The sequence below is a fragment of the Phocoena sinus genome, chromosome 20 (assembly GCF_008692025.1).
Source record: "Phocoena sinus isolate mPhoSin1 chromosome 20, mPhoSin1.pri, whole genome shotgun sequence".
NCBI lineage: Eukaryota > Metazoa > Chordata > Mammalia > Artiodactyla > Phocoenidae > Phocoena > Phocoena sinus.
This window is the reverse complement of record NC_045782.1, coordinates 17,023,269-17,039,104: the sequence shown is the minus strand read 5'-3', so window position 1 is coordinate 17,039,104 and position 15,836 is coordinate 17,023,269. Positions and strand designations below refer to the sequence as shown.

Genomic DNA, 15,836 nt, shown 5'->3' with positions numbered 1-15,836 from the left:
AGAGCTCCATCTGGATCCCGACACAACTTCAAATCTCAAGACAACTAAGTATATAGAAATGACCTCAAAGATAGCCACAACCATGAACACGAAAAGTGGTGGCACCATACTGAATGCAATGGACAGCACTCACTTTCTTTTCTATGTAATATTTTTGATGTTTTGTGTACACTCAGGCTGAAGTGGACTTGGACTGTTTGCATTGCTATCTCAGTTCATTATATCTGCTGAATGACAAGCACACTAGGAAAATTAAATTTATTTCAACTTACTTCTGAGTTAATTATCATATCCTAGTTCAATCTGGTTGTTTGCAAATTTTAATTGTGTAAGCTTAATTATTACCTTAATATGATGGTTTCCTTCCTTATAAATGCTAAAAAAGGCAAAATACCACATGTTTGCCTTTTAAATGTTTGCAAAACTGAGTTGAAACTCAGGTTTTTACATTAAAGGTGTAACAGAAGAAATTATGTTGGCAACGTTTACCAAAGTATGCTTCTCTCTCTCTCTCTGTGTGTGTGTGTGTAACGGATAGGAGGTTGGGGATGGGGACTGAGGAGTGGCGTGTGTTGTTTTTGTATTTATTTTATTTTTTATTAAATAGACAAAAGGATAAACTACAGTGCTCTACACCAGGGGTCCCCAACCCCTAGGCCTGTTAGGAACCGGGCCACACAGCAGGAGGTGAGTGGTAGGCAAGCGAGGGAAGCTTCATCTGCCGCTCCCCATCACCCACATTACTGCCTGAACCATCGCTCACATTACCACCTGAACCATTCCTCCTCCCCACCCCCGCCGGGTCTGTGGAAAAATTGTTCTTCCACAAAACCGGTCCCTGGTGCCCGCTGCTGTACAAAACAATACATCTATCTGGGTCACCATATTTCATGAATGTGTAATAGTAATACGTTGTTACAGTAAAAAAGGTTCCAATTCGGCTAACCTTTGGAATGCAGACTACAGCTGCTCCAATGACAAAATTATTTTAGAGTAAACTTTTGTCCTTTATTGCAAAAGGTCATTTGTAAATCTGATGCCTAGAATTCAGAATTCTTCCCTATAGAAATATGTCCCATATCTACTGGTAAGATTTTCATGCTGGTCTACAAAGACTGATTTAACCTAAAAACCTAGTGTATAATTTTAACAGTGATAATAAACATGTTATCTTTTTAATAACCATGTTATTAATAGTGCAGTTGTTAAGGTTTGAAACCCAACTCTGATTCTTACTAGTTGTACCACCATGAATTAAATACCTGACCAGTGAGACTCCCAAACAAACCAGTAATAAACTAGGAATGAATCACTTGGGGTGTCTGTTAGATATACAGATGAGGCTCTACCCTGAAATGTTGATTTGGCAGCCCAGGTAGGGCCTTGGGATATATACGTTTGCTTGCTTTAATTTCCCAGGTCATTCTGACCGATACCTACATTTGTGAATGACTAACAATTTCTCTAAAATTCAGTTTACACACAAGTCAATCACTGGTAATAATAATAGCTCAGCAGGTTACTTTAAGGGTTAAATGAAAAAGTATATAATATGCACAGTTTGCCTGATGCAGAGAAAGCACTCAGTAAGTTTTAGCTACTACTGACACCCAAAAAGCAACTGCCAGGTATCACAATATTCCTAAGAGGAAAACTCTTCATTGTACTTTCAGGTTTTATATTTTTAATTACTGACAAAAATAACGTGTGCCCCTGGCAACAAGTCAAACAACAGAGATATATAATAGAAATACTATAATTGATCCTCTACCTGCTCCAATCATACTCCCCTGAGATAAGCAATGTGAACAGTTTAATGTATATCCTTTCACACACTTCACAGTCTATACATATCATATGCCTGTGCACATACACACCCACATTCCTCTGCACCTTGCGTGATAAATGTCAGAGCCATCCTTCTGGATCTTTGTAAAGGTGCATTAGAGGACTTCTGTTACTTTCTCCTACTCAGAATCCATTTTTCCTCATTCTGATATCGGCAGTCCAATTTCCCTTTGGGAAACCCTGCTCCCATCCCCCCACCCCTTTTAGTTCATACAGTTCAAGCTGGCTTCACCACTGAGCTCCAGGGATGGGCACATAATTCGGGCACAGACAACCAAGAAACTCCATTCCCCTTGCCATAGCGAAAGCCTCAGAAATTGGCAGGTGACTCAGGCCAATGAGACCAGTACTTTTGCTGTTACTACTGGGAAAGAAGTGTTTTTCCACTGGGTTGTTAAGCTGGGAGAACACAAACCATCACTGGCTATAGCTTAGGAAGAGCTGCCTGGGGATAAAATCAACACAAAGGAAGTAGAGTCAAGACACAGAGAAGACAGATGTTCTCCAGATGACACTGTTCAAAGCTCTGCACGTAGTCATGCAAGAAGCCAGTCCGTCTCTTGATCTTCTTGGGTACATGTGGCAATTGATATCTTTCCTGGTTCACACAAGTTTAAATTTCATTTCTATCACTTGTAACAAGCAAACTAGACTTAGCACATTGCATATTATTCCATAATAGAGATGTATCATTATTTATTCAACAATTTCCTTTTGATACACAGTTATATTATTTTCAGTTTTTTGCCACTATAAACAATGCTGCAACAACTGTCCTTATATTTATGGTACTTTAACTATTACAGGCTAGGAGCAAAAGTGTATAGGAGGCAATAGCAGGAAAAGATCAGAAACTAAATTAGGTCAAAATTATGGAGCACCCAGCATGCCTGACTTTATATGAACCTGGACTTTATATGGGGACTCTATTTAACAAATGGAGAGAGACAAGATGAGATCTGAACTGGAAACTGCCTCCAGAAGCAACGTTCAGATGACCTGGAAGTAGCCTGTCAATACAGGGGACACGGGTTTGAGCCCTGGCCCAGGAATATCCCACATGCCACGGAGTAACTAAGCCCGTGTGCCACAACTACTGAGCCTGGGCTCTAGAGCCCGCTAGCCACAACTACCGAAGCCCGCGTGCCACAACTACTGAAGCCTGTGCGCCTAGAGCCCGTGCTCTGCAACGAGAAGCCACTGCAGTGAGAAACCTGCGCACCGCAATGAAGAGTAGCCCCTGCTCGCTGCAACTAGAGAAAGCCTGTGCGCAGCAACGAAGACCTGATGCAACCATGAATGAATGAATGAATGAATGAATGAATAAATAAATAAATAAAAAGATGACCTGGAAGTAGTTTTTGTGGGGTTTAGGGAGTAGGAGAATAATGCTGCATTAGTACAGGTTAAAGCTAGTAAGAGAGTCTCACTAATGGCAGTGGGAGGGAAATGAATTCAAAAGACATTTCCAAAGTACCGAAAAGCAATATTAAACCATTAAGACTCAATTCAAAAAAAAATAAAACATAGGACAGCCCCTGATAAAGGAATAGCACTAGGAGGTTATTCTGAATCACATGACCGCTAGGCTAGGAACAAGTACTTGACAGGGGCAGCCAGAAACCTACTGGCTGGCCAGCATATAGCATTAAGGGCTTTGCCAAACAGGTATTTTTAGCTGAACATGTTCTCCTTCTGGGATTTGAAGTGTGCAGTGTTGAGGTAATGAAGGACTGACTAGCTGGGGCTAAAACTGAAGAAATACAGAAAGAGAAAAATCATGAGGTAGACTTGAACGTGAAGCCAAGAGAGAATTAGCGCAAGCTGGTTCCAGGACTGACAGACATCTAAGTTCTGTCTACATCTGGGCAGGTCCTGCTCTAATTCATGTTTTTCCTGAGGCCTATCTTCTTGAGAAAGTAAGAATGCCTTCTTTGTAATAACAGGGCCCTGACTAAAACAGCCTAACTGATGAGCCTAGATCACACAACTAAAATCAGACATGGTGACTGATAATGAGGATAAAAGAAAGAGGGAAGAATTTTAAATGATTAGGGTTTCTAGAGTGAGAAGGGATGGTGATGCTACTGAGAAAGAGAATATGGTGTGAAGAAGAAGTCGATTTGAATATACACTGAATTAAATTTTGGACATTTCAAGTGCGAAATGTCTGTGGAGTATCTGTAAGGAGACTGGAATCCACAGCTCAAAAGACATAAACTAATACATGGTAGTCTAAGCCACAAAAACAAAGGAACATCAAAAAGTTAAACCTAAGTGTTCTCTGACAAAGTTGGCTGAGTTACTACCTTCCCCTGCTTTTGTATACAGTGGAGGAACTGGGCCTCTCTCTACTCTGAGCTATTACGTGCTCATCTGTCCTGGACCTGAAGCTTCACACCAGGTGACAATGAAGGCCAGGAGGCACTCTCGTAGGTCTAAGTAAGAAACTGAAACATCTGAAAGTCTGAAATTAGTAAAGTCATATCCCAAAACAAAAGCAACCAAAAAAGAAAACCTCAAATATACTCTGCACAGAACTTTATAGGTCACAAAATACTTTATGGGAGATGTAGGCAGGATAGTTTCTATAAGCATCTCCCCCTCTTTAACATATGAAGAAACAGATCCGTAAAAATTAACTTATCTAAGAAGCAGCAGAGCCGGGAATCCTTAGCACTCTCAAGTCACCATATTATACACGTTTCTTGGAAATCCCACTGATTTAATACCACAGAGGGTGTCTGCATCAGGCCCATGCTACTTTCCTGTTGGCCTGTATAGTACAGACCACTGCAGAGAACGAACACAATCTTACACTCTGATCCTGAAGAAAAAACTCAGCTTTGAGGTTTTCCAGAAATCTTTCTGACTTGTAAACTAACAAGAATTTAAAGGGGCGGGGGAGAGACACATGTCTATCTACCTCTCTTACCAATGTCTCACTGTTAATTACTTCGACAAAATAGGGAAAATCAAAATACACTGGTGGGGCTTCCCTGGTGGCGCAGTGGTTGAGAGTCCGCCTGCCGATGCAGGGGACACGGGTTCGTGCCCCGGTCCAGGAAGATCCCACATGCCGTGGACTGGCTGGGCCCGTGAGCCATGGCCACTGAGCCTGTGCATCCGGAGCCTGTGCTCCGCAACGGGAGAGGCCCCAACAGTGAGAGGCCCGCGTACCGAAAAAAAAAAAAAAAAAAAAAATACACTGGTGGTGTTAAAGATTGGGGATGGAATACAAATACAGTTCATCTCAAATGCAAAAGAAAATTAAAATCATCTTAGGCAATTTAGAAACAGCATCTGAGATAAAAGGTAGAAGACTTTCATGGGAAGGTGAAGAGATGTTACTCAGAGTTGTTAAAGAGAAGGGCTAAGGATAAATGCAAGTTTCTATGCCCTCTTGATTCCCTAACACCCCAGTTCTTAGGACTTCTTGGTGTTAACGCCATCTGAATTATCCAATTAACTGAGTTTCCCACCTCCCACCTTCCTTTTTTCACTCCTCTGCCACTACTTCTCAACCTCCATTTATTTCCAATACACTGCCAATTTTTTGCCATTCATGACCATTAAGTCTACTGACATAATTCCTCAATTTATGTTAAATTGAGGTAATTCAGAAAGATTAATTCCCAGTGGAACAGCAGAACAAGAGTGAACATAGTCCTTGAGATTCCAAAGCCAGTGGTCTCTCTATTATATCACACTGTCCCTAAGGTTCAATTACCATGAGTTTATGTCACACTAAATGAGAAGAAGTAAAACTGACTAACGTCACAGACAAGTTCTCAAAAGGAAGGCAGAATGAGGCAAGAAAGAAAAGACAATGGCAGGGAAAGCAATGCAAGCATTATACCTATTGTGAAGGAGGAGCACTGCCAGAAAGGTTTTCTAGGGACTAGCCTGGACTGAAAGACAGCATGAACAAATACAATCAATTTTTCAGGCTGTCACCTGTGCCATATCTTTATAGAAATTTCCCATAGTGTCTCTGAATTATTTGTTAAATCACCCTGCTGTTGTCTTACGCAGCATATTACTAAAAGTTCTAAGACTCTTTCCGTTTAAAAAAAACTTTCTGAGTATCATGTGATGGATAGTATTTAATCAGAATACACCAGAAAATAAAAAGTTGTGATTTTTTTTTACTCTTGGTAATTAATTCACTGTAACGTGGTATAAAAAAATTGATGTAACAAAAGAAGCCAATACGAAACAGGTAGTCTGAAAAGCAATTTCTAATGTACTGAGCATCATCTAGGGACAAGATGGCTGTTTACCCAGCTACATTCTCCCAGAAAAGCTTGTCTCCAATTCTAGTAAAATCAAATGGGAAAAACCAAACTTCCTGTCTCTCTACATTTGATATCATTTTAAAAGCTCTGGTAAGATAAAACATAGTGTTTCTTACCTCCGTGCAACATAATAAAATATAGGATTCCCAGCTTTGGAAGTCCCAGCTTGGTAGAAAATACTCAAAGTTTTCAAAGCTTTGAACTCTTCTTTTTCATGTACTTGATGCCTGAAAGAAAAAAAAGAGTAACTCATAGGCTTTACACTGTCCACTGAATATCTACAAAAATCCACAACTGCACCAATGATAAAATATACAAAGAGACAAAATATTTTAAAAGCAACACGCTTTCTGAAGGGCAATGTGGTTAACATGTACCAAAAAATTTAAGGTGTTGTTCTTTGAACCACAAACAGTGGTTCTTAGGATAATGCTAAGAAAACTACTGGACAGGGATATTAACCATAGAATTGGTTTTAATCATTTTTCTTTCTAGACATAAATTTTTGACTTTTTACTTACTTGTTTGTTTTTTAAGAGTTCAGTTTACCAACCTTTTCTTTCCTAGCTTACTGATTCTGAATGAGTGAGAAAGGCCCACATGTTCCTATTTACGGGAATTTATCCTCACAAATAGTGTTATCTTTTTCCAGATGGTTACTTACTGGTATAGTTGTACCAACACAATTTATTAAAAGTCCATTCTAACCTCCCTGGTTCTGAATATCACTTTTATAATTATACTCTTATATATATTTAAATATACTTCCAAAAAAGGCATGGTTTAATTTTTATATATTCTGCTCAGTACTCAGTGTGTGTCTTTAACCTGAAGATTTTTGTCAGTCAACAACCCTGGAAAATTCTCATTTGCTGTCTTTCATATATTACCTCTTCACTATTCTCTTTAAGCTCTATTTATTAGATATGCTGGACCTTCTCATTCTCACTTGTATCTCTTAAACTCTTTCATATTTTCCATTTCTTTATCTCTCTGTACTGACTGTATACTAGGTAATTTGCTCCAAAATTCTCTTCCAGCTATGTATGCATTTATTATTTTTCAAAATATCTTTATTGGAGTATAATTGCTTTACAATGTTGTGTTAGTTTCTCCTGTACAACAAAGTGAATCAGCTATATATATACATATATCCTCATATCCCCCTCCCTCTTGAGCCTCTCTCCCACCCCTCTAGGTTGTCACAAAGCAACAAGCTGATCTCCCTGTGCTACTTTATTATTAAAATACATTTTCTTTTACCTAGTTTTTCTATGTGTCTTGGGGGTGGGAGGAGAGGTTGTATTACCTCCGTTCATCATATTGCTTGTGCCAGGTCAGCATTTGTTTAATATTAATGGAAACAACATAGATATCACTTGATAAGGGAAATAGGTGCACATGTGTATAGGTAAATGACTGGGAGGCTATCTGCCAAACGTTAACTAAATTATCTCTAAGGGATGAAATAACTGAAAACTTCTTACTTTCTTTTTTAGACTTCTATGTTTTGAATAATTTAACAATTTTTATTTTTATGGTTGACAACATTAGAAAGCTATTTCCATTTTTTTAAAAAGAAAAGTGAGTCTCAGCATCAGTGGGAACTTAGAACAAAAATATCACCTAATATTTATTAAACACTTCATATATACACCAGACATTGTTCTAAGTACCTTACACATATTACATCATTTAGTGTTCAAAAGGACAGAAGGTTGTTTTGTAAGGAAGGTAGGGTCTTAGGTAAAAGGACTAATAAAGAGGTTTTCTCTGAAAGATGGAAAAATGGCAAGGACATCCTTAGTAATGTTGCATAAAAAATAGTTTTACGTTTTTGGACTGCACAATTTTCAGCTAGGTAACATGAAAATTTTGTATGGAAAATATTCCTTTAATTACATAGGAATAAACATTTGTTACACAGAAAAACGTAACAGAGCTAAAAAGATAAAAATTAAGTAACAGAGCTAAAGATAAAAATTAAGTTTGAAAGGAGATTGTTATACATTCATACATTCTTTTAACAGTATCAAAATATGGGAGTCATGTGTACAAAACTATGGCCTGTATGTAATATGATTAATACCAGGCACTTACAATGCCTGGGACATTATGTGCAAATCGTTAATGTGAATTAACTTCAGAATGTCATATTCTGCTTTTTTCTCTCTGCCTCTGGCACACACCATGAACAAAACACTTAACCCACACTCACTATGAAACACTAAGTGACTAAGTGTAAAGTAGTATGAAAGGTACTTTATAAAGACTAAAGAATTTAGCAAACTATCTTCACTGTAACATCACAGTGGTGAATGTCTAACAATGAGGATCCAAACTAAATCCATCTAAATGAGATTCAAAACAAATGTCTACAGAAATTTTATAGCAATATTAAAGTATACTATATTTTCTGAGCCTCAATCTAAAAGAAGCTAGTATCATTAATTTTCAGGAGGGTTCTAAAAAATGTTACAGTGTAGTAGAAAGAGTTCTGCACTTTGAACCAAAGGACCTATGAATCAGGTATGGAATCTTAGGCAAATTAATTATTCACTTTGAACTCTGTTTTCCCTAATTATAAAATGAAAATAATGTTATCTACCCTCCCTTTTAACTATTAAATGCAAAAACACCTCAAAACAATATGACAAAGTACTATTCAATAAGATGCTATTATTTTTATAAGAAAATCAACTATGAAACAAAGCATATTTCAACAATATATAGGGTAAGAGAAAAGTGGGATTCCAAAACATGGCAATGTGGTCATTAAGTACATCCTTGCTAATAATTCTCTATCAAATATACAAGCATATCTAACAAGTGGCCTGGTGGTAAACCTTGCATCTCATCGAAAAAGAAAGCAATCATCATTTCAAGGTGATACTTTACCTAGTCATAAATTCCTCAAACTTTGAACTGGTAAGGTTAAGGCTGGACCAGTGTGTATCTGCCACAGGTTTGTGCTCTGGAGGACCCAGGTATGCAAGAAGTGTTGCCATCTTATCAAAAGGTCGTCTTCCAACAGCTTTGTGATCCCTAGATATAGCAAACTACTTAGGAAAAAGGTAGCAGTTCACATTTAGCAGAACACATTTCTTTAGATTGTCACTGGCTGCTTTTCTTTTTACTGTCAGCTGGTGGTTCCTGTTAATTTGTAAACAGAATCCAAAAGAGCTCAGGGGTTTTAAGTTTACACTGAGATGTCTTAGAAATATGACCACTCCCCAAACTACAAAATTCACATAAAAATTCATTTTGTTCTAGCATTAATCCATTACCATTAAATGGGCAATCAGCAAGTAAATATAACATTCTGATCCACTTTTTAGGAAGTGGACATACTGTCCCTGATATCAGATTTCTGCTTAATCAGGGTAAATATGAATTTTCAACAACTATTAAACATTTAAAACTAAAGATAACGACATTACTTCACAAACATCAAACTGGCAAAAAAATTATGAAGTTTGCTAATGCCAATTTTGATGAGGATGTGTATAAAGAGGTACTCTCACACAGTGCTGTCAAAGTGTAAATAAGCATGTACACTGTGAAAAGTAATGTGGCAGTATCTAGTAAAGTTGAGGCTGTGTATACCCCAGAACTCGGCAATTACACATTTAGGTAATACACAAGGAGACAAACATGAAGAATATTTATTACATCGCTATTTAAAATAATAAAAAACAGGAAACCCTAAATAACCATCATTTAGGAAGTGCAAAAATAAACTGTGATATAGTCATTCAATGAAATACTAAGTTAAATAAATGATAAATCTCAAATAGAATATTGTGTGAAGAGACTATACTCAGTGTATCACTGCTGTAAAATTTTAAACCACACAAAACTATATTATATGTACCTATGTTATACCTGTAATTTCCTTTTTCTTGTCAGTTACACAAGAGAGAAGTAATACCTTTTCTTCCCCAAGAAATAAAATGTTATAAAGATCTGAAGTAATTACAGAAAAATAAATAATGTTAAAGCTAGGTGGTAGACATGGGTCTCCGTTACATTATGGTCTATACTTCTTTTTATGTTTGGAATGTATCTTTTTATAAAAAACCAAATTGAAGAAAAACTCTCTAGTATTAAACTACATGAATATGATTGTAAGTTATATAAGAGTTTGTGCTTAAAAAATGCATTTAAAAGAATGGTTGCATTTAAAAGTTCCACAGTTTAAGTGCCACACAGATACAGAAAGCATCTTCCTCTTTCTATCTTAGGCACATATTAGTCATACCCATGTCTACTTCAAGCCATTAACAACTCCTAAAGGATTAAAATGCTCTCTCTTTTAAACTCCCATTTCCTAATTCGTTGCTAGCCTTAGCTTTATGGTCTTCTATTTTTCCCATGAATGAGCAAACCATTTTTATTGCCATTTAAAAGTAATCTGGACTCATTTTACCTTTGTAAGAGGACTCATACATAGGAATTTGGGCCCTTTATAAACATACATAACTAGAAAGGACAGCAAATGATTCAGGCTACGAGAGACTTTAACTAAAAACAGCAAATGAAACAATTCCCAAATTAATAATTTTCAATTATTAAGTATTGTCTATATAAAGCTATTTGCATATACTTAGAGTACCACAAATGGATTATAGGATTGCAATAGAATAGCAATGTTTTAATTATTAAATTCCTAAGAATTAAGCTGCTCTTCAGATTCAGATGCCAATACTCACTTGAACTTCTAGTATATTTAAATTTCTCTATGTCTTGTTGTACATTATGTTTGCAAACCAGAAAAAACCCAAAAGGCTAGTTTGTGAATTCTTAGCTTAATTTTTTTTTTTTTTGGCTGTGCCGCACGGCTTGTAGGATTCTTAGTTCCCCCACCAAGGATCAAACCCAGTGAAAGCGCCGAGTCCTAACCACTGGACCACCAGAGGATTAATTCCCTCTTAGCTTAATATTTTTAAAAAAGTCTGTAGCACTGATGTACGTTGGTTGATCATTTAATATGACTTAACCTGTTGTCTATATACTTTTAAAAAGAGTCTACATGTCTCTTTCCAAATCATAATTCTTATCTAAGAAGATGCAAAGTAAAAAGCATTCATGGGGCTTCCCTGGTGGCGCAGTGGTTGAGAGTCCGCCTGCCGATGCAGGGGACGCGGGTTCGTGCCCCGGTCCGGGAAGATCCCACATGCCGCGAAGCGGCTAGGCCCGTGAGCCATGGCCGCTGAGCCTGCGCGTCCGGAGCCTGTGCTCCGCAACGGGAGAGGCCACAGCAGTGAGAGGCCCGCGTACCTCAAAAAAAAGAGGCCCGCGTACCGCAAAAAAAAAAAAAAAAAAAAAAAAAAAAAAAAAGCATTCATGACCAATAATTTTATTGGTATGAATTTAAACTGGGCCTTCCCTGGTGGCCCAGTGGGTAAGACTCCACATGCCCAGTGCAGGGGGCCCAGATTCGATCCCTGGTCAGAGAACTAGATCCCACATGCATGCTGCAACTAAGAAGTCCGCATGTCACAAATAAAGATCCCACATGCCCCAACAAAGATCCCACATGCTGCAACTAAGACCCAGCACAGCCAAAAATTTATTACAAATAAATAAATACTAAAAAAAAAAAAAAATTTAAGCTGAGACTTTTCAATATCCCCATGACAGGGAAATTTTACCTGTTGCTGGAAAGATACTGGCCAATTTTCTCTTGATTGTTCCAGAGTAGACGATGTAAAGCAAGCACATTGCCATCACTGATGAAGGAAAGACTATGATTTACTGCATCACTTGTAGGACAATCGGATGCTATATCAAGGAAAAACCTTCAAAAATGCAAAGCTATTAGAATTTCAAAAACCAGATATACTCATATCTATGCTTGAATTAAATCTATGTGAAGTAACTTTGTGAAATTACTATTACAAATATGGAGGTTTTATCATTAAACGAAATAAGAAGAGACAAGGAGAAAGTTGGTCTTCCATTTCTGATACCTGGCTACAGCTTCAAAGCAGGCTCTGAGGTCAGACAACAAAATTTAAACAGATGAGACTTTGTAGAGAAGCCAGTACTTTACAGATAAGGAAATGGAGGCCCAGACAAGACAAAAGACCTCCCCAAAGGTCTGTACAGCCTCTTAGGTCAAAGCCAGGATCAGAACCTTTGTTCTTTTAACTTTCTATGGGTAGTCAATCTGCCAGAATATAAATCCTATGCTGACATTCACTTTCTTTCCAATGTGATTTGCAGTCCAACAGTACACCTTTTAAACTCCAGTTAGACAGAAGTTCGCAGGAACTATAATGAAAAACTGGAAGAGAGTGTTGTACAAGTATAGCTTAGACTGTGAGCCAAAACAATTAGATTCACACTGTATGAAAAGTAGAATTCTTGATGTCAACTTACATTTACAAAGCACTTTCTCGTAAGTTATGTCATTTGCTTCTCTAAAATCAACTCACAGGCAAACATAGTGTTATACCTACTCTACAGATAAACCAGCAACTCAGAGAGAGAAAGAGAAGCAACTAGCTAATTATGGGAACCTAGCAGAACTCAAGTTTTCTAAAATCATAAAACTTCAACAGTTATCCAGTTACTCATGAACAAAATCTTACGCATTTACATCACGTGGTTTAAAGAGTAACTTTTTAGTTTACATACATATCCAAATTAAAGTATCAAAAATATTCTAATATCAAAAAAACCTGTGATTATACACTATAATGCATTATCTGTACCAGTTTGGTTTTAGTTTTTACTGAAAGAAATCTTTGTCCTTCTTCCTCTCCTCCATATTGTGTCAAACTCAAATCCTTTATTTTAGGAGATATGTCAAAAACCCCTCCTGGTTTTTAAATATGGAAATCACTACCAGATTATAAAGAATATCATTTTATTTCATTACTGTCTTTTATAGTGGAATAAAATAAGATTATGTTCTTGACCAAGAGAGAAAAAAGAAAACAACCTACACAGGAGCTTCATGTAGATCAAGTACATAGACTTGAGTGAAAGTGAAAATATTTGATCCAAACAGAGCAACTGGCTAAGTATCAGGCTGCTCACCTTCGTGCTGCATCAAAGTTGCTTTTCACAAAATCATTAAAAGGCCGCATGTGCTCTTCTTTTGTGAAAAGGACATGATTGGCAATACTCTGAAGTACCTAAACAATAAAATAGGGTTATAAAGGATCTGATTGTTTATTTATGAAAGCTACACATTCATATATTCTTTAAAAAATATTAATTTTCTCACTGATACAATTTCTACTGGTAGTTAAAAATCAATTATTGCTCATTCAATAAATACCTGGTTTTGTTTCTATGCTTTCCCAAATATGAATATAATTATATAAACACGTATATATTTACATATATAAAATACAAATTAAAATTTTAATGTATTTTTTAATTTAAAAATCATATAGTATACATTTTGGTTTCCATTTCAGAATTTCCATAATGATTATATAGAAAACCATCTTCAGAAGACATTTGCTAAAATATTTTCAAATGATAATAAGGTCCATCGGTATCAGTCTAATGAATTTCTTTGTGATATAAACAAAAATAAAACAAAAGCATATAAGTGAAAACCACAGGGCATTTCAAAAATTAAGAAAAAGTACAGTGAATACAAAAAACTGAAAATTTATGGAAGAGAAAGTTTGAATAGCTATATTATCAAAATGATTCTTCACCTTTGACATTAACTTCAAGCCTCTTTCGATTCTAGGTGGTGGCTTTTTATCTAGAATCCCTGCTTCATATGGTGAGACAATGGCAGGGTTGATAAATCTGAGAAACATGGCACTTCCCACTGCACCGATGCTGTTCTGAGGGAAACGCTGGCTAACCACCTAAAAACAAGGAGTTGAGAATTCAATATATGGTTTGAGTTAAAACAAGGAAATGGGAAGAAAGGGCTTGAAAGTCAAACTTTGCACAAAAATGCTGAAAGACCAATCCTTGTGAACAACACATGCCTAATTTTTCCTACTCCCAAAACATCAGTAAACAAAAATTTATCCTCAATTCTTGCCCTCTATCATTTAAAAGCACAATAAAGGCATCTAAGAAAAAAAGAGAAGTCTCATAGATGAGTTGTGTAGAAGAGATCTGAAAAAAGATCTTAATTTTATCATCACTGTTTATACTGCAGATTTGATGAGCAACAAAAGCAGAACAAATTTTCACACAAGGATTATCATATTTTACTAAGATTACAAGACATGAGAGTGTGGTCAACTCTTGTAAGGCAAAGCTAAATAAGTTTCCAACAGCATACACCTGAAACATCCAGTACCTAATGGTAAATACTTACATTTTGCTGTATACCAGGTACAATTAAATTTCTTGAGCAAAATGCTTGCCATATACAAAACAAAACTTAGTTTTCTTTGATTCCTATCGAGAGAAAAAACTTACTTACAAGTAACATTATTGCCAGTTCTTTTTCTTCATCAGAATGCTTTATAAGGGCCTACTTATTATTTAAACCATGCAGGAATGGGAATTCTTGGGGACCTAAAAGAAAACAGGATCCCACCAGCAAAAGAGAGAACCCCTATGTGTACCTCAATTTGTAATTCTGTCAAATAAAAAAAGTTAAAGATACAAGAAATCGTTGCCCACGCTGAAAAACAATGTGAGCTCAACATTTTAAATGGATTTATTTTCTCTTTTTCTCTTTATAAAACATTCCACTTTGAAGGTAAATTAGACTGGGAAAGTGCTATGAAGCTGGCTCAGCTCCCATCTTTTCCTAGCATGTCCTGTTTTAAATTAACACATGAAAATTATAGTTTTCTGAAATTTACATTTGTTACAGATAACACACATATTTATTTTTAAAGAACACTCATATAACATTTAAATCTCTACAACTATTCATGCTTAGCGTGGCTAACTGCTGCTGAAAGCAGTGTTGACTAACGGCAAGGCCGCACTACTCCACTCAATGTTCTGGGATTCCAAGGATAAACCTGCATTTCAAAGGCTACTGGGGGAAAATGAGAAAACAGGATTTATATGCAGAATCTCACATAGCTCTAGTTTTCTTCACAATGCCTCAAAAAAATAATACTTCTTGTCATGAATTCTCATGGCTGACTGACTCAAGATTAACTCTGGAAAGAATAAGGATCATTTCACTTCATTCTGTTTCCTTCAGTGCTTCATGTGGTATACATTTTAAATGTGTTGTTATTCACTGCCTAAAATCTCAAAATAATTTTCAACTATATATGATAGGAAGTTAGTAAAAATAAGACTTTAGAGAATGACTTTTTAAGCTGAGAAAATCTTTCTGAGAGGTGATAACGGGGTGAGTTATAACTAATATATTCTCACCTTCGTGCACACTGCATCGCTCAGGAAGCTTTCTTGGTGTTACAGTACTTGGAGTGCTATTGCATGAAGGACAACCTTACACCTCAGTAAGAGGAAACTGGTGAAGGTGGTTAAACACAGCAGTCTTAGAAGAATGGCTTTAAAACCTAAATACTGTTTTAGTTATTTTTAGCTGAAATACAGTTTTAGAAACAGAATTAAGAAGAAAACACAAGTGCTTTTACTACTCTAGTACAGTGTTTAACCTTTCGGGGAGTAGGAACAGAAAAATGAACGTTTACTTTCGCACAGACAAAACTCTTCATAAATTTTAGAATGTTCACAGACCACCATTGCTACTGCTTGTTTCTTTTAGAA

At 36.5% G+C, this 15,836-nt stretch overlaps 1 protein-coding gene across 6 annotated transcripts in view; it reads right to left on the bottom strand.

Annotated features, from left to right (window-relative positions):
- The window catches only part of NF1 (neurofibromin 1), a 252,743-nt gene that overhangs the window by 89,807 nt on the left and 147,100 nt on the right, over positions 1-15,836 (bottom strand). For all 6 annotated transcript variants that reach the window (XR_004347587.1, XM_032617092.1, XM_032617094.1 and 3 more), the window contains 5 exons: positions 13,829-13,987; positions 13,194-13,291; positions 11,801-11,947; positions 9,045-9,191; positions 6,263-6,373 (listed from right to left, as the gene is read on the bottom strand). Coding sequence is in view for 5 of the 6 variants with exons in the window: in XM_032617092.1 (XP_032472983.1) it covers positions 6,263-6,373; positions 9,045-9,191; positions 11,801-11,947; positions 13,194-13,291; positions 13,829-13,987 (662 nt within the window). In the remaining variant the exon portion in view is untranslated. The remainder of the gene's footprint in view (positions 1-6,262; positions 6,374-9,044; positions 9,192-11,800; positions 11,948-13,193; positions 13,292-13,828; positions 13,988-15,836) is intronic.